This window comes from Trichosurus vulpecula, chromosome 2 (genome assembly GCF_011100635.1).
Source record: "Trichosurus vulpecula isolate mTriVul1 chromosome 2, mTriVul1.pri, whole genome shotgun sequence".
NCBI classification, from domain to species: domain Eukaryota; kingdom Metazoa; phylum Chordata; class Mammalia; order Diprotodontia; family Phalangeridae; genus Trichosurus; species Trichosurus vulpecula.
Window position 1 is genome coordinate 180,119,578 of NC_050574.1, and position 18,752 is coordinate 180,138,329.

General features: G+C 37.1%; 1 protein-coding gene across 1 annotated transcript in view; it reads right to left on the reverse strand.

Moving 5' to 3' along the window:
- Positions 1-18,752, reverse strand: part of LATS2 (large tumor suppressor kinase 2) — an 82,401-nt gene that overhangs the window by 44,204 nt on the left and 19,445 nt on the right. Inside the window, exon 2 of the mRNA XM_036745245.1 lies at positions 17,475-18,024. Within this exon, the coding sequence (XP_036601140.1) occupies positions 17,475-17,804 (330 nt within the window). The 5' untranslated portion in view covers positions 17,805-18,024. The remainder of the gene's footprint in view (positions 1-17,474; positions 18,025-18,752) is intronic.

Consider the following 18,752-nt stretch of genomic DNA (forward strand, 5'->3'; position numbering starts at 1 on the left):
CATTGCTCAAAATCCTCTAGAGGTTCCCTAATGCCCATCAGATAAAGTCCAATTTTCTTAGTATCTGAGGCTCTCTACAATCCAGTACTGCTCTTGTTTCTTACTACTTCCACTTATATACCTTATGCTCCAAAACAGACTACTCACTATACTCCAAACACATACTATATTTACCCATCTCCCAGAATACCTTCCTGTCCCAATTCTAGTTGTTGAAATCCTACCAATCCTTTAAGACACAGCTTAAATTCCCTTTTCTCTAAGAAGTCTTCCATGATTTCCTCTTGGTAGAAGTGACTTCTACTATTCAACAAACATTTGTTAACCATCTACTATGTATGGAATGTTGTGGGGAAAATAAAAAAATTTCAATATGGCAGCCTTTAGCCTTACAGAATTTACAAATCTAGTAAGGGAATAAGACAAATAACTACAATGTGTATTATTATATTTATATTCTAATTTGCATTATATTTGTACAAGCGCATACCCTTGGCACCACCCCAACTAAATTTTAAGTCCCTTGAGGGTAGGGATAGTCTTGTTAATATTTATATTCCCTGCTATCCAATCCACTGGAGAGAATGAGCAGGTTTGTAATTGTTTGTTGAATGAATGAATGAAAGGATGTAGGAAGCCATATAGATTTCCATGTACATGCTCCCAGTAGGTTACAGGAAGGAGTAGGAAATTTGGGTTGGAGTAGGGAGGATAAAAGAGCCAACGGAGGTGGCGGAGGAGAGTTTCCCATGCTTCGAGGCAGTATGGAGCAACCTGCAACAATGTTATGTCTTCTCAAATGTAAGGTATTTCACAACAGGCAGTAATGCACTCCTACGTGCTACCCCCACACTAGTTTCAAACAGAGCTGGAGCTGGGTCTAGGACTAAAAGGACTTATTATAACTAATTTGTTATATCATACTAATCCCAATGAGTTAATCCTGAACCTATGCTGAAACAAAGAATGCCTGATGAAAGCTGCTCCAGTGCCAGCAGAGCCAACTGTAAGATGAAATCCTTGGTCATTGCCAGTTATTTCAAGGATTTATTAAGCATAGTTCTCAGTTGGTTATTCAGTTCACATTCCTGTCTGGGAACATACCTAAAGAGGAACCAAAGAGTATGGAAAATTGCAAGGGCTGAGAAGAGGCAAAGGTGGGGTCCCCATTATTACTGTCTCTCCCCCAATAAAGAAGAAACCAGGAAAAGTTGATCTGAAAAAACATAAACCCCAAAGTTTTAAATTTCAAAGGTCAGAGATAGATTGTAGTCAATTCTGGGCACCACCTTTCAGGAGGGATGCTTATAAGCTGATGAGTGTCCAGGGGGTCAACTAGAATTCCAAAGTACCTGGAGTTCATGCCATGAGAGGATAAGCTGAAGAAAATAGGAATATTTGGCCTGGACAAGAGATGACTTCAGGAGAAATATGATATTTATCTTCCAAGTATTTGTCTTGTTTTGCTTGGTCTCAGTGGACAGACCTAGGAACAACTGGTAGAAATTACAAAAAGGCGGATTTAGGATTGGTACAAGGGAAAAACTTCCTAACAAATAGAGCTATTCAAAAGAATGGGCTGCCCCTCGAAGTAGCAGGTCCTTCCTCACCTGAAGTCTCCTTGAGCAAAGGAGTGCTTATATCATAGGCTAGTAGATGGGATTTTTTGTTTCAGTATATGTTGGGCTAGGAGGCCTTTAAGGCCCTTCTCATCTCTGAGCTTCACCAAGCTAAGGACTAACATGGATCTGAGATTCAAATAACAGAATAGTTCAACCTGATGGCTCTCACACTTGGTGGGAACATGTTCAGATTTATTTTTTGTGAATCGAGCCTTTCTTCCTGGACATCCTATCTACAATGGCTCAAAGGGTCCCAATATTCAGGTGAAGCTGTATAACTTTAACTTAAGGAGAAAAGCTTTCCCCAATGGTTAACTTTTCATGGAGAGACTAACAGAGATCAATCTCAAGTGAACACCTGTTTCATTACTATAGTTAACTTGGAATTTAGCCCCAGGAGAAAAAGACCTCCCTTCCCTTCCAGGGATCTGTGGTACACAGCTTGCATGGAGAATGCAATGTTGTCAAACATCTATCTTACGGCTTCCCAGGTTCTCTCTTCAAGTCTCCCTCCTCTCCTCCTACTGCAATCCTCTCAATTTTCTATTTGAATCCTGGTTCCTTTTCAGTTCTATTCAAAAGCATTTCTTGAGCAGCAACCACTAAACACCAGGAATTGTGAAGATACAAGTATTAAAGAAAATGTGGTTTGTACCCTCAAAGAGCTTTTAATCTAGTCAGGAACATACACACTTACCAAATAAAATCAGGTAGACTATATTAGGATCATAAGATCATAGTTCTAGAGCTGGAAAGGAACACAAGCTATTTTGATCCAATTCACTCATTTTACAGATGAGGAAATTGGGGCTTATGGAGGATAAGTGACTTGTCTAAGGTTGTACAGAGGCGGCTGACTTGGACTCGTACTCTGATTCCAGGGCTAGTTTCCTCTCCATTTTATCTGAGGCACCAAATGAACAGTGAAGTATGGATTTAAGGTCATTCAGAACAAGTAGAAAGAGCAATCGTAAATCAACAAGCAGTCAGGCACTATGCAAGGGAGAAAAAGAAAGATAAAAACAGTTCCTGCCCTCGAAGATATTACATTCTAATAGTTGGAGACACAATGTAAATAAATTAGTACATACAAGATACATACACATATTTATTTATTTATATATTTAAAGCTGGTAGGAGAGTCAGAAGTCATCTTATACAACTTCTCAATGCACATAAAAAGAAACTAAGGTATAAAGAGATAAAGTAACTTGTTAAAAAAAATCACACAAGTAGTAAGTTTAGAACCAGTATAAATGGCTGCTGAGCCAGTCTTCTTATAAATGACTCCTCTCCATATGCTCTATGGTCCAGCCATGCTAGCCTATTTGCTTTTCCTTAGATGACACTCCATCTCTCCTCTCTGTGCCTTTGTGGAGGCTATCCCTCAAGCTTGGAATGCTTTCCTTCATCACCTCTGCTTATCAGAATCCCTGGCTTCCTTCAAGACTGTTCAAATACCACCTTCTGCAGGTCTTTCCAAGTCATTGTTCCTCTCCCCACCCCGAAACCCCAACAATAGTGCCTTTCCCCTCCAAGATGACTTTTTATCTACTGGGTAGACATCTTGCATATATCCACATCTATAAATGTTGTCTTTCCCACTAGAATATAAGTTCCTTGAAGACGGGGCATGTTTTTGCTTTTTCTTTGTATCCTCAGCATTTAGCATAGTGTCTGGCACACAATAAGTGCTTAGAAAATGTGACTCTGAATGACTTATTCTAAGCACATCTCACTGAAAATATGGGTTCGAAATCAGGACACAGCGCTCTGACCTGGCCCATCCTGATTATATCTGAATTATTTTATGATCCCAACGGGTTAAGTACCTGTTTTTAGATCACAGACATACATCCAAATATATCTGATTTGCTTTTAATATAAGAACACTACTTTGCTGACTAATTTTCTATTAAAAGATTAAACAATATTCCTTGATCTTTATTAGCTATATCAATGAAAAGAATATTTCCCTTTTTTCACATTTGACTACTTGGTTGTAAGTGAATCATCCTGCATATATCTCCATTAAACTTCATTCTATATATTCTAATCTTTTTTTCCAACTTGTTACACTCACTGAAAAATTATAATCACATTCTCCAGATCTGCTACCTTATTCAATGTGGCATCATCAATCAGCTGAATTAAAATAGCTTTTATTTTGAAAAATAAAAGAGGACCACATTTCCACCGAACAAACTTTAAAAAGCAAATAATGGCAAGCCCAGAAACAAATGTGGGAATAATACAGGACATGTTTCCCTAGATCATATATTAACCAACATGATACATGGACTTTGCAAAAAGCCTCAGTTTGAATTCAATGTATTCTATTTAATACCTATGTGACCTTGGCCAAGTATTTTAATTTTTCTGGGTATCAGTTTCCTGATTTATAAAATGAGGGAACTGGACTAGATGACCACTTCCTACATAAGGCATTTCCTGATTCATCCCTCAATAGTGTTCTCACCTCCACAATCCCATTGAAATTGTCCTCTAGGGGCAGCTAGCTGGTACAGAGAGTAGAGTCCTGGAGTCAGGAGGACCTGAGTTCAAATGTGACCTCAGACACTTGACACACTTACTAGCTGTGTGACCTTGGGCAAGTCACTTAACCCCAATTGCCCTGCCTTCCCCCCTCAAAAAAACCCAAACAAACAAAAAAGAAATGGTCCTCTATATATTTTTATTTACTCATATGTATACATTGCTAGTAAAATAGAAGCTCGGTGAGGGCAGGGATACTTTGCTTTGGTCTTCGTATCCCTAGCACTTTACACATTTCCTAAATTGGATTTAACTCTGATTTTTCTTCTAGCTCTAAAGCTCATGATCCTATTAACACTTAGATGAACTGGAAAAAAAAACCTTCCAATCCAATGAAAGTCTTACCATCAGGTCACTGCTGAAGAATGTACAGTGGATGAAGAAGTATGGGGTTCTTCTGTACTCTACCAGGTTGTGGCTGGAGAGAGCACATGGCAATGCGATGGAGCCAAGAATAATCCCAGGCTCTGCTTCCTGGGCCAATCACCAAAGCTACCATGAAATCTACAGTTTTGAAGTATGTGAATTTGAAGCTGAGAGAGCTTAAAGGTGGGTACATTACTCATGGCAGAAATACTGAGGAGCTGTCATAAACTAGGGAATTACATATACAACTTAGCTGCTCCTAGAAAATGACTTGTGACTTCAATGACTAAACCATCTACACAAAATTTTGAGCACCATACCCCTCCAAGAATAGTAAGGTCTTAAGTAGTTCATTCAATACCTGCTGACTCTTGATAGGGAGATAACTGAATATGAACTGTAGTACATAACCAAAAATTGGGACATGCTACATATGTAGTTTGTATCCTATTATACCAAAACCATCATTCAGGGAAAGAAGCAAATCTGATTTATACTTGATAAAGCCACTTTCATTATTACCAATATTCTAGACCTTTCATATGACTTGAAAATGGAATTGATTGTGTATATTGATTATTTGTTTTGATACTTTCCAAGTACAGATGGTAATAAATTCTAGGATCCTAAAGGCAGCCGGGTGACGCAGTGGATAAAGCACTAGAGTTGGAATCAGAAAGACCCAAGTTCAAATCTAGCTCAGAAGCTTACTGTGTGATCTTGTACAAATTACTTAACTTCTTTGCCTCAGTTTCCTTATCTATAAAATGGGGATAATAATAACAACTACCTCCCACAGTGTCTGTGAGGATCAAACAAGATAATGAGATAAAGCACCTAACACATTTCCTGGCACACGGTAGGTATCATATAAATGCTAGCTAATATTAAATTGTGAGCACCTTGAGGACAAGGGCTGTCTTTTACATCTTTTTGTGTCCTTAGCACTTAACACAGCACCTGGCAGATAAATAGTAGGTGCTTATTAAGTGTTTGTTGACTGATTGACTGTATCTCTTTATATCTAAACATGTAATTCCACCCCGCCCCCCCACCGAGGGTAGATACTATTTTGGCTTTGGCTTTGTATCCTTAATTCCCAGCACAGTGCTTGACACACAGGTGGTACTCAATAAATGCTCATCCATTAGTTTTTAAAGATCAATAGTCATAGAAAGGTGATATGACAGTCCATTCTTTACATGGATCTAAAGACAGATGTAATCAACGTGTCACTTTGAAAGCAGTGGAAATAACAGATTGACAAGAATATTCAAAGCTACACCATTAGAAGTTTCTTAAAGCATTTCCCTTTAAAGGACCAGTTTTAAGAGTGAATGGCAATGAGAGGGGGGAAGCCAAGAATCAGTTCTTCCTGAAGCGTTATTTTCCCCTTTTAACCTATGAAAGAAGTGAAGACCTACCTGAAGCTGATTGCCAGGACTGTACCCCCAGTTTCTATTTCTGTACCACCAAAAGAAAGGGCCATCCATCTCCTAGGTAATCTGAGTCTGCCTCACCATCACCCTTCACATTTATTCATATATAGTGTTTAAAAGTGTGAGCTGTATTTCAGTCCTTTATCATTCCAGGGCCTCTTTCCAAGCAATACTACCCTACAGTAATAAGAGTGGCCCAAGTCTTCAAAAAAGCTAAGGACAGGTAGAAAGGTGAAAGAGAAGACTACTGGAAAAGAAGGTAAGAAACATCTAGTGTCTCTTTACACAGACTGATAGTTGCTTTGGCCTGAAAAGCTTTAAATTTTAAGCTTTCATTTGTTTTCCTAAAGGGCTGATGAATTTGGAACCTGCACTCATGAAACACTTGCTTGGCATGACAGTATGCATTAATGATCTAAGTTTTTAATAAGAGAATTCTGTTCCTGAGGCTTCTGGAATTCAGAGTGAACAAGGAGATGGATTCTCTCAGGATCATAGGGGTCCTGCAAACCATGTGAAAAGTGGGCATTTTTAGGAGGCTTTGGAATACAGTACCGCAGGTATCCTAGGTTTTCTATGGTGACTTTAGGGGTGATGGAAGGCCATCACAGTGATCCCAGGATGCCCTGAAAATCAAGCTGTAGACTACAGGGAGGGGATGGATTCTTAACCAAAAAAAGGACATAGGTAATTACAAAAGATAAAATAGATCATTCTGATTACATGAAACTGAGAAACTTTTGCACAAACAAAATCAATGTATCTAAGAAAAGAAAGGAAGAGGTCAACTGGGGGGAAAATTGTATCAAATTTATGATAAAGGATTGTTATCCAAGAATATATAGGTAACCAATAAATAGAGAAAACCAAAAGCCATTCCCAATGGATAAGTGGTCAAAAGATATGAACAGTTGTCAAAAGAACTGCAAAATATAAACAAACATGACAAAATGTTCCACAGAGTTAACCTTAGAAGGCTTGTTGAAAGACAAGCACACTAATGAACTGTTTGTGGAGAGGTAAATTAGTACAACCATTCCGGAAAGCAATTTGGCCACTAGCTGTCACAGTGGATAGGACAATGGATCAGTAGTTACAAGGACATTGAATTTGAAGATCTGAATTAAAATCTAGCCTTTATCTGTCTTGATCTGTCTGTCTTAGTTCCTCATCTATAAAATGGGGATATTAATAACAACTACTTATCCCAGGGTTGTTGTAAAGATAAAATGCAATAATATTTGTAGAGCTCTTTGCAAGCCTAAAAACTTTATATAAATGCTGGCTATTTTAAAAAATTAATTATGCAAAAAATAACTAAAATGTCTATACCCTTTGACACAGATTCTACTGCTAGGCACATATACCAAAGGTCACTGCTAAAAAAGACAGACTCCAAATACAGTATATCAAAATATTTATAGCAGGAATTTTTTTTTTGTTGTTGTAGGAAAGAACTGGAAACAACATAGATGCCCATCAATTGGGGAATGGCCGAACAAGTTGTGATACATTAATGTTATGGAATATTACTGTGCCATTAGAAATAATGAACATAATGAAAACAGAGAAACGTAGAAGTATTGTCATGAACTAATGCCAAGTGAAGTAAGAAGAGCCATGAAAACAATATATACATGACAACAATGTAAATGGAGAGACCACAAAAAAATTGAAAATGAAACTTGCTAAATTATAAACAGCAAGTCTGGCCTCAAAGAAAAGATATGAGAAGATGCCTCCCCTGGCTTTATTAGAAGTGAGTTATGCATTACATGCAAAATAGAACACTGCATATAATGTGAAATTTTTTAAAAAAAATCTGTTGACTGGTTATGCTGAATTTTTTTTCTCTTCTTTTTGGATAAAAGAGAGGGAAGAGTCAAAGACAAGATTAAGGCCAACTTTTTGTGAGACAAAAATTAATTACTTTTCATTTCCCAAAACGGATAGTACAAACCAGGGTGACAATGAAGTCTCAAAGAAGTGGAGAATTTGTGAGGAATCAGTATCTACCAGTAAATTGGGGACCCCTACTTTAAAGTTTCTAGTCTGAAACCACTAAAAGATAAAGGATAATTTAGTAAAACCATTAAATCTGAAAAGCTTCTGAAATCTCTGGGGATGGCTTCATTATTTTTTTTTTTTAGGTTCAACCTTCTCTTTTTTTTTCCTGTTTTTTAAAAAATTTATTTAATATAGTTAGTTTTCAGCATTGATTTTCACAAAAGTTTGAATTACAAATTTTTTCCCCATTTCTACCCTCCCCCCACTCCAAGATGGTGTATATTCTGGTTGACCCATTCCCCAGTCAGCCCTCCCATCTGTCACCTCACTCCCCTCCCATCCCCCTTGCCCTTCTTCTCTTATAGGGCAAGATAAATTTCTATGGGATGGCTTCATTATTAACTGACTAATTACTTTAGTAAAAGGGCAGGATTGGGAGAGGAGACAAGTACACACTTCCTCCTTAAGTGTCCTTCAAGCTTCTCCAAAGTAATTTGTGGTTAAAGATTTCCACCTAGCTCAGTTAATTCCAGTATGTTCTCTTACATCTCTTGGCTCCATGATGAATAAAAAGTTCTCCCCCCCAAAATAAAAGCTTTTAGAACATTAATGAGGTTGTTTTAAATTCACATGGCATATTTATTGATTGAGAAAGCATACTTTTGGATAAAGCAACCTTTATTCCTATCACATGACTAATTCTTTTTCTAATATCCTAACTCTCCAAATGATAAATCAAAACCACTAAGAGAATAATGCATACCATACATGCAGTTCTACAGGACAGGAAGAAAAGAAATGAAGTTGCATAAGAGGAAAATGATAGTATCCAAAAGAATTTTTTAAAGTAGCTATGCCAAGTTTCCCAAACTCTAATACACACTATACACCACCCTCAAGTACTTAAGACAGTTCTATGATTTAGGCTACAATTATATTATTATTATTTTTAGAAAACTAGTAACTCAAATCCATGTCTGTACAGCATTACTACGTTCAAAACACAATACTAGTTGTTGGAGGAGGGTGAAAGAAGGGAGAGAATGCAATGGACAAAAGGAAAGGGAATTTCCCCCCCAAAAACCACACAAAAGAACTCTAGCAGAAAAACATATTAATAAATATCCTAAAAGAGAATAAAGAAGGCATTGTGCATAAAATTATGAAGGCAGTAGAGAACTGTATTTAATTTTAACAAAATTCAACGGCAATGAGTACTTTTAAAGACAGGAATAGTCTCATGTTTTATTCCTCATTTTAAAATCCCCTGCACCTAGTCAGTGTCTTACACACAGTAGTTGCTTTTAATACACATTTGTTGCACTGGATCAAGTTGTATTTAATAGAAAAATCTATGTGGTGAATTAATGTTATGCTAAATTAGAGAACTATGACTGTGGCATCATAGATCTGGAATGAGAAAGGACCTTAGGGGGCCATCTAGTAACTGAATTAAAGAGAAGTTGGGAAATGACTATTTTAAAAGTTAATTTAAAACATCATAATCCCAGCAAAAGGCAGTTCTAATGTCTTTTTCTCCCTCGGTTTTAATCTTTACCACCCAGAAGCATGAGAGTTATATATAACAGAAGAAACTTAAGAGAGTCCAAAAACAAACTAGAGACAACCAGAAGAATAATACTCATTGACTAAAGGGGCATTTTCTTAATACATCATTATATATGTATATCTCTAACCAACTGAGAAGCCTTGAGAAATTGAACAAAAAGCTCCAAAACTTTTTTAAAACTGAATTCATAGCCATGTACATAGTATTACTCAGGATGAACTAAAATGAATGATATGATGTTACATTAAATACACCAATGAAAAATTTATTTTGGCAAACCAAATAGGATATTAAATTGAGACGATATTATCCTTATGATTTATTGTAAGAAAGCAGTACTGCAACAAACAGTAATATATGACTAATTCAGGCTAGAATGCAGGTTTCTTCTAACTCATAATTCTATGAATCACAGAAAACAGGCCTCTAACAGAAGAGAGAGGATGGCAAAGAGATCTCTTTAAGATCCTTAACAAGACTTCCTTCTTGACTAATGTCGTAGCACACCTCTGCAAAAACTACCAGACACAGTGTCAGGAAATTATAGAATAACAGACTTTTGGAGCTGGTACAAATCACCAAATCCAGATCCTTGATTTTACAGACAATGAAGGCCAGCAAGGTTATCTGACTGCCTATTTACAGACTGTCTCTCTTCCCATTGCCTCCCCACCCCTCCCCCTCACTGGAACTCTCTTCCCTTCCTCCACCTCTAGAAGCTGCTAGCTCCACTCTCTTCAGACCATGTTCCTTTCTTGATTCCTTCAAGTTGTTAGTGCCCTGCCCCCATCACTGTGTATTTATCCTGTCTTATGTATGATCATAAGTTCATCTGGAATGTTAATAAGCATTTCCTAAGTGTTTGCTATGTATGTGGCAGTTACTATGCTAAGTACTGGGGATACAAAGAAAGGCAAAAAACAATTTTTACCCACAATGGGTTCACAGTCTAAAAGGGGAGACAGCACACAGATAATGATGTAGTACTGATAAATGTTGAACAACCAGCTTTTTGGGGGGGGAGGGGTGGCAATGTATAGCAGGGCTCACTTTTAAGTTTAATCAACAAAACAATATATCAAACCTTGATTTGTAGTGTGTGCAGATCTCTGAGGTATTTAAATGTTCACGCTAAAAACTTAACATTAAGCTCTGCCAAGGTTCGAGCTGGCTCCAGCACATCCCTGAGTGTACTATAGTGTGAACTGAATGTAAGCTCCTTGTGGACAGGAACTGGTTTTGGTTTTGTCTTTCACTGTAGGTGCAGTGTAAGTACAGAAGTACAGTAAGCACTTAATAAGTGCTCGCTGAGTGGCCGAAATGGTAGAAATGGAACTTGAAACCAGGTTCCTTGACTCTCAGATGAATGCTCTTCCCCTGATTATTACACAGCTTCTCACAGGCACCCTAAAAACGAAATTACACACTCTATGCTAAAGAATACCTGCGGAACAAGTACAGTTTTTATCTTTATTAATAAAACGTATCAACAAGCATCACTTAGCCACCAGCAGGCATGATTAAGATGATAGCACATAAAGGTATAATTTGCCTGTCCTATGTCAAAGTAATTCCATATCCTGGTCACATAATATATGCAATTTGTAATTAAGAGCAGATTCAACTAGAAAACCTAAAAAGGGCGAGGGGGAAGGAACAGCTACACCCAAATACTATTGTAATACAACTTCCTGTTTCATTAGTGACAATCCTACATTTAAAGTTCTGTGTGTTTTCTCCTTCCCTTAAACCTGTTGACTTACAGTAGTCTTGAGTTTTCAATAACACAAAGATCTTTCCTTTTTGAACAAGCAAAGAGATAATATTCATTATCACCTGAACTATTATGAATTCATTAATGTAAAATATCTTTAATGAAATAACTTCAAGATGAGATCTTATTACCAATGCATGAATGGTGATTCTGTATAAATTTAAGAGTGAATTGTTTTCTCTACTTTTTAGTATTATTTTATTGAGACAGCTAGGTGATGTAGTGGACAGAATGCTGAACTTCAGAGTCAGAAAAACGTGAATGTGAAATTGGCCTTACTGGTGTATGATCCTGAGCAAGTTACTGGAATTCTCTCAGCCTGTTTTCTCATCTGAAAAACTGGGATAATAATAGTACCTATATTTCTTTTTTTACAGAAGTACCAACATTTCACAGGATTATCATGAGGCTCAAATATATGTCACTACAGATTTATAGATTTGTAACTACTTACAACTATATATTACATAGACAACACATATATGTATACACACAACGTATAAAAATGCTTTGCAAACCTTAAAGTGCCATATATAAATGCTAGCTATTACTAATAATGTATACATGCACCACAGCTAAAGAAATCTAATGATTAAAGTCCAAAACAAGGGAAGAGGGGCAGCTAGGTGGCACAGTGAGTAAAGCACCGGCCCTGGAAGTCAGGAGGACCTGAGTTCAAATGTGGCCTCAAGACACTTGACATGCTAGCTGTGTGACCTTGGGCAAGTCACTCAACCCCAATTGCCCTGCCCTCCCCCTCCAAAAAAAACCTCAAAAACAAAACAAGGGAAGAATTGGTCAATTTATACACAGTGCTTTCATTTAACTTTCATTATTTAAATAAGGACCTCTGTTTTGATTGAAGTCATTGGCACTCGTAAGGATTTCTAGCAATCTCGTACTCCATTAAAAATTCTATTGAGAATCCTGAAAACCTTTACAGAAAATACCTAAGAGGTAAATCAAGGTATACCTGCATATTAATTTGTTGCAGGAAAGATGGCCCATGGGGAGAAGACAGGGACAGAGAAAGCCTCTCCCCAGTGAACATTTAGGTCACACCATATGCTAAATCCTGGGGTTACAAAGGCAAATTAAAAAAAATTCAGTTCCTGAATTCAAGGAGTTTACAGTCTTTTGGGAGAATATAACATGTAAATAATTATACACGTGAGATAATTCGAGGAAAGAGAGATAGCATGAACAACAAAAGGGCCAGAAAAAGGCTTCTCAATAGGTGGTGGCACCTGAGGTGAGCCCTTTAGTTATTTCTTTCAAGATTCAGTTCCACCATGACCTTCTACATGACAATTTTCCTGATCCCCTCCCCCCCACCACAGGCTAAATTTCACTAAATTCACTCTCTATTTATTTTTGTATATAAGTATAAAGGTGCAAGACTGTGTTAGAATAGAAGCCTCCTGGGCAGCTAAGCCTAGGGACAAAGCCCCAGCAGACTATCCAGTCTATCTATACCTGAAGTCACTGATAGGTTATTTTATCTCTTTAAACCACTAATGCTTATGATAATAAGGTAACTCCACTTAGACACTAAGACTATGGCAAAAGAGATTAAAGATGATGAAGAATACTATGACTATACTAATAAGCAATGTCATAAAATGAGAAAACATTTTGGAATAAGGTATATCATTGCATAACCAAGACTTGAAAAAGAGATACCTAAGAGCAGTAATAAACAAAACCTCACAAAATAATAAACATTTACATAACTCTTTAAAATCTACAAAGTCTTTAATATAGAATCATAGGCTTAGAGCAAGAAGGGACCTTAGGGAATGTCTATTTTGCCTCCTTATTTTACAGATGAAATGGAGGTTAAGTAATTAGGTCAACTGGATAGTAAGAGGCACGCTGAAATCTGAACTCAGGTCCTCTAACTCCAAATGCGAATATACTCTTTTCCCTAAATCATGGCATTATCTCATCTGATCCTCACAACAACCCTGTTAAATACAAACATTATTATTCTTCCCATTTAACAGATGAAAAAAATAGGGTTCAGATACTTGGTTGCAGTCCCACAGCTAGTTTAGTGGCAGTGGCAGGATTTGAACCCAAGTCTCTCCTTACTCCAAATCTGGCGCTCTATTATATTTTTCTGCTTCTTTGGAAGGAAATAATCCTAAAAACTGACTAGTCTAACAGAATTAAATTTGCCTCTCTGAACTAAGAAACGTATAATCATTACGTTCATTTGATTTCATCATTTAATGGTAGGTTGGTTGGTGTGGGGATAAGACTGATTCTCACGGTATTTCAGTTTTTCCTAATAATACCACAGCAGCCAGGTTATCTCCTAAACTGGTAGCCTGAAGAGGCCAGTGCTGGTACAGGTGATCTGTACACAGCAGGTGCACTTTGGAAGGGAAGTACAAAGTTTGGGATTGACAATAAAAGTCATGGAAGCCCAAAGGTGTCATGCATACTTCTGGGTTCCTGGTTGCTTGCTGTCATTACCAAGGGCAGCACTGATTCTGCCTGGAGTCTGGAACTTCCATTCACTTCTGAGTCTGGGATTTGAAGGACACAGGGATTATTTGGGACCTAGAGGCACAGTTTTCTAGGTCAGGAGTTATTAATCTTTTTTTGTGTGTGTGTCACTGACCCATTTGGCAGTCTGGAGAAGCGTTATTAGAACTGTGTTTTTGTTTTTTTTCAATGACATGTACGTAATACCTCTTTCACATGGTTGCTATTAGAATCAAATAGGGCGATAGATTTAAAGCATTTCTAAAAAGGCCTGAAACATTTTTTAAATAATTGGAGGAAATGCTAGGTTTCGGTTGGAGGTTAGTGAAAATAAAGATTTAATTTTCCCCCAAGTTCACAGAACATCTAAAATCTGTCCACAGACTCTCGATCAATTGATTGCAGATAAACCACCCCTCCTTTAGAAGATGCAAAAAAAAAAATTCAGCTGAGCCAATGGCTATGAGTTTATTACAATTCCTTAAGTATTTAATTTTACACATTATTAAGAAGTCTTGAAGGCAGAGTATGTAAAAAGGAGAACTGAGTCCCAATGGTTATAGGATACTTGGCTGAATAATTTCTATTTTTGTTATACTTGGCTTCTGTTCTTTTTCATTTTGATAATTCTTGATAATGATACACAGAGTGAGACAATGGGGTCACTGGGGACTCGTTTTAACCCTATCTTTCTAGCTTTGGCACTCCTTGGGTTTAAGAAAGATAATTTTTCTTCCCTTTCAGGTTAAGAAATGCAAAGAACTCCTTCTCCTTTCTTAACAAACTATCTTAACTTCTCCAGTTCTGCATAAGCCACTTCTCTTCAAGAAGCACTTCATTTTCAATCTATTAGCCTAACCAAAAAGCTACATGTTATATAGTACATGCTGAACTTGCAATCTGTAATATGCAATTTGTAATGTAACTAGCTGGTAAATGAATTATAAAAGTATTAGTTCCAGAAAAATGTGAACATTCTTCATGCTACAATTTCTGTATAATCAAATTAGTGGTTCTTAGAAGACTGCCAAAAGGAAAAAGAAAAGACTTAAAGTCTCATTTCTTTCTTTTAAAAAAAAAAAGTAATCTGTGACAAAGAAAAAAAATATGTAAGAATCCTGGAATGAAATGAAAAATAAGGAGATAAGCTAGGACCAAAACCTTCATTACAGGCCAATAAAAGATAATCAAACTGATACTTGGAAATGCATTAACACTCATGCCAGAAAACTTATCTTTCCAACTCCTTGAAAAAACATCAAACTTTGCATTAAAAAGAAAGCTTTCTTCAAGGAATAAAGTTACTGGCATAGGGGTCATTTTTTTCCCCCTAGAGTATTTATGTAGTACTTTAGTAACTGGACTATGAAGTTTAATTCACAGACTCATTATATAGAATAAATAAAGGCAGGAGGCAAAGGGCAGACAACTTAAGTCTTCACTTATTTCAAGGAAAAATAAACACATTTGGTAGAGAAGTGATGCATTTTGAATTAAACTTAGTTGAAATAAAATGGCAAAAGCAACATTTTGGTACAAACTTCAACAGAGCCAAATCAAAATACAACTCTATGCCTACTAGATTATGGGAAAAGAGTTTAAATTCTTTCCCATCATGATGAAGAGAGTAAGGCTCAAAGCAGATGGAAGGGAGGAGGGGGAAGAGATGGAAGACATGTGCAGATACAATTGGATTCTCTTTTAAGTGTCCTATTTGAATTACAATGATACCCAGCTCTACCCAGCAGAAGGAGACAAAAACTAGAGGTGTTCAATCATTTTGTCTCATCTCTCATTGTTTGGGTTTATATAATATCTTTCTTCCCAGAATGCTTTTTAAAAACCTTTTAAGATAAAGGTGGGTTCTCTCCACATCCAGACACAGTCAAATTTTGCTAGGATGGCTGAGGTGGGTGGTATGGGTGGAGGTACAGCTGTTTTGAGTTACAAAGCAACACTATACAATAAATTGACTTTAGATTTAATTTTTCAGAGGCAGTATGGTAAACAGGTCCCTTTCTACTTTCAATTAAAATAAGTGTACTTTTGTTGATTAGAACTTTCCTGGAGTGCCCACCCTAATTAATTTGAATGCATTGGGATCTCACCCAGTAGAAACAGAAAAGAAGGCATCCTCTACATTATATTTTGTGATGCAATTATCACTAATGGATTTTGATACAGTGGGATTCCACCTGTGTTTTGGATCACATGCTTCACTTGCTTCTTTTTAATCACAGCTGAAACACAACTGCACCCAATATGCCATCTCTAATTACCTCTTTTGTTTGCAAGTGATTTACAGGGACAGATTTTAAACTCTGCTGCTGACCTGTAAGTCTCTCCATGATCTCACTCTGATGTTTCTCCAAGATTGCTCCCTCTGTACTTTCAAACCCATCAAGCTTTGTTTGTCAGGGAATAACACTTGGCAGCATATTTAGCTTCATATTTTTGCAGTGAGCAAGGTCATGCCTTCTGCTGTCATTTTACACTTCTAGAAACCCTCTGCACCACATTATTTATGATTTCATGCTTTGTAAAACACTTTCTATACAACAATGCGTGCCATAAAACACTTGGTCCTGTGCACAGCCTCAGCATCTTAAGGAAGGATGCACTGAAAAAGCAGGCACGCTTTCACAAACACTACAAAACCCAGCAAAATTAAAATTCTGTAACCAACAAAGACAGTTCAGCTAGCAGAGAGAGAGAGGGAAAGAGATCCTGAATCCAGGTTAGGATTCTGGAGAATCTGAATACAGTAATGATCTCTATCTTTAACAGTCATGTACGAATTGTCGTGAGTATTCACTTTTCTTCCTCTACTTCCATTCCTTTATTTTGTGAAAAAACTAAAATACTTAACTCCCACTTGTTCTGAAAAGTGAAATCTCATTTTTCAAGGCACTTTGTTCGGAAAAGCACCCAGCTTGTTCTAGTCCTGAAAGAGCAGCCATGACCAGGATAACAGATGGTACAACAATGACTTTCAGGCACCATTCACAAGGAAATAATATTTTTATTAATGAGGACCTACAAAATAGAATCTAGTTTAACTTTAGACCTACTTGCTTCTCAAAATTAAGAATTTTCTTAGTGGCCACATCCCAGTCATATGAAATTGTTTAAAAAAAGTATGTAAATGTATTGAGCCTCTTTTATGGATGTATATGGAAGCATTTGTCTACAAGTTACTTGACTTTTTTTCCTCTCTTCTATTCCTTCTCATCCACCCATAGGAAATGACCTACATCTCCTATAACAAGGAAATGAGGGAAAGTACACAGTCAGAGAAAGGATATGAATACCAAATCAGCACACGTGAGTAGAAAATATATTAACTTAAAACTAAATGAAGCTATGATATAAGTTAAATGCTGAAGTGTTTCTTCCTGGCTCCTCAAGTGCAGAAAAGATAAACAGAACTTTCCTGATGTTGCTTAAAGAGGACTTGCATAGAAAGAAGACGAATGTATAATATGACTAACAAGAGCAATTATAGGGCCCAGAAATCTTTTCTGTAATGAATGACCATTCTGGATCTCAGAATGCACCAACACTTGATAAAACATGACCTTCACTTCACTCCCAATGCATTACTACTTGATAGAATCCAAACATCCCAAGGGAATCCATACACTTACCTGATCACATCCTACTTTGACCAACTCCTGTAACATCTGCCGGTTTACATCCACTGTGCTCGATTCATTGGCGAAAGGTAGCAAAGAATATCTGATCTCCCTCAAAGCTTTTTGATAAGGTCCAAACTTTGGAGTAGGTTTCATCTGCTGTTGCCTTGCCGCATCTTTTACTACCAAGATTTTGGTGTCCAAGGAGGTGTCACTGCCTGGTCCAATAGGCAGCCCTTGACCAGATGACTTGGAAGGCTGTTTTAACCCTTCACGAATCTCTTGCAATCTCTGTCTGCTGTTTCCAGAATAAGTTGTAGCAGGAAAAGTCTTTGGCCTCATTGTTAGTCCAGTTTCCTTTTTAACATAAATACAATCTTCTCAAAGTACTTTATTCTAAAAAAACAAAACAAACAAAAAAGAACCCAACCTACTGTCAACAGTATCAGTTCATTGTAAACATACTTTCAAAATAATTTCCTTGTTAATTTTTTTCTTCGATCTTCATAGTTCCTATAGAGAACCTAAAAATTTGTAGAGTCCTCATTTTGCAGATCTATATCTGAAAAAGATAATGCAGAAAAATGTCATTTGCTTTAAAAAGCAATCTTACATGAATTTTTTGAAAAATACTGTATTTCATGAAGATCAGCGGTTTTTTTGAAGTTACTAAAATACATGACAGTATGTTAACAACTATTTCTACATAACATTAAAATCTGCAAAGTGCTTTACATATATTATCTCATTTGATCCTCACAACCACCCAGTGTGGTGGGAGCTATTAATATTCCCATTTTACAAATGAGGAAAATGAGGCTGAATCAGTCAGTCAATAAACATTTATTAAGTGCCTATGTGCCAGGCACTGTGCTGTTTGGGATATAAAGAAAGGCAAAAAATGGTCCCTACCCTCAAGAAGTTTACAATCTAATAGGTGAAAACAATATACGAAAGGAAGCAAAAAAATGCAGGAAAGGGGGAAAAAGAGGGTCCCTTCCCCCATCATGAAGGCATGATGAATTAGTCCAGGAGTGTAGGTGGTGGGGAATGAAGAGAGGCTAACCTGGACTCTCTCCTTAACCGAAGCTTCTGGGAGGAGAGGGCTCCACCGTCCAAGGGGCTTCAAGGGCAGAGGCTACTAAGGTTAAGTGCTTTACCCAAGGTTACCAAGCTACTACACTGCCTGAGTAAGTATTATAATTCAAGTCTTCCTGACTCAGTAAGGTTCTCTAGCCACCTAGCAGACCATTAATATATAATATGCAAACTAAATAGAATACGGTCAAA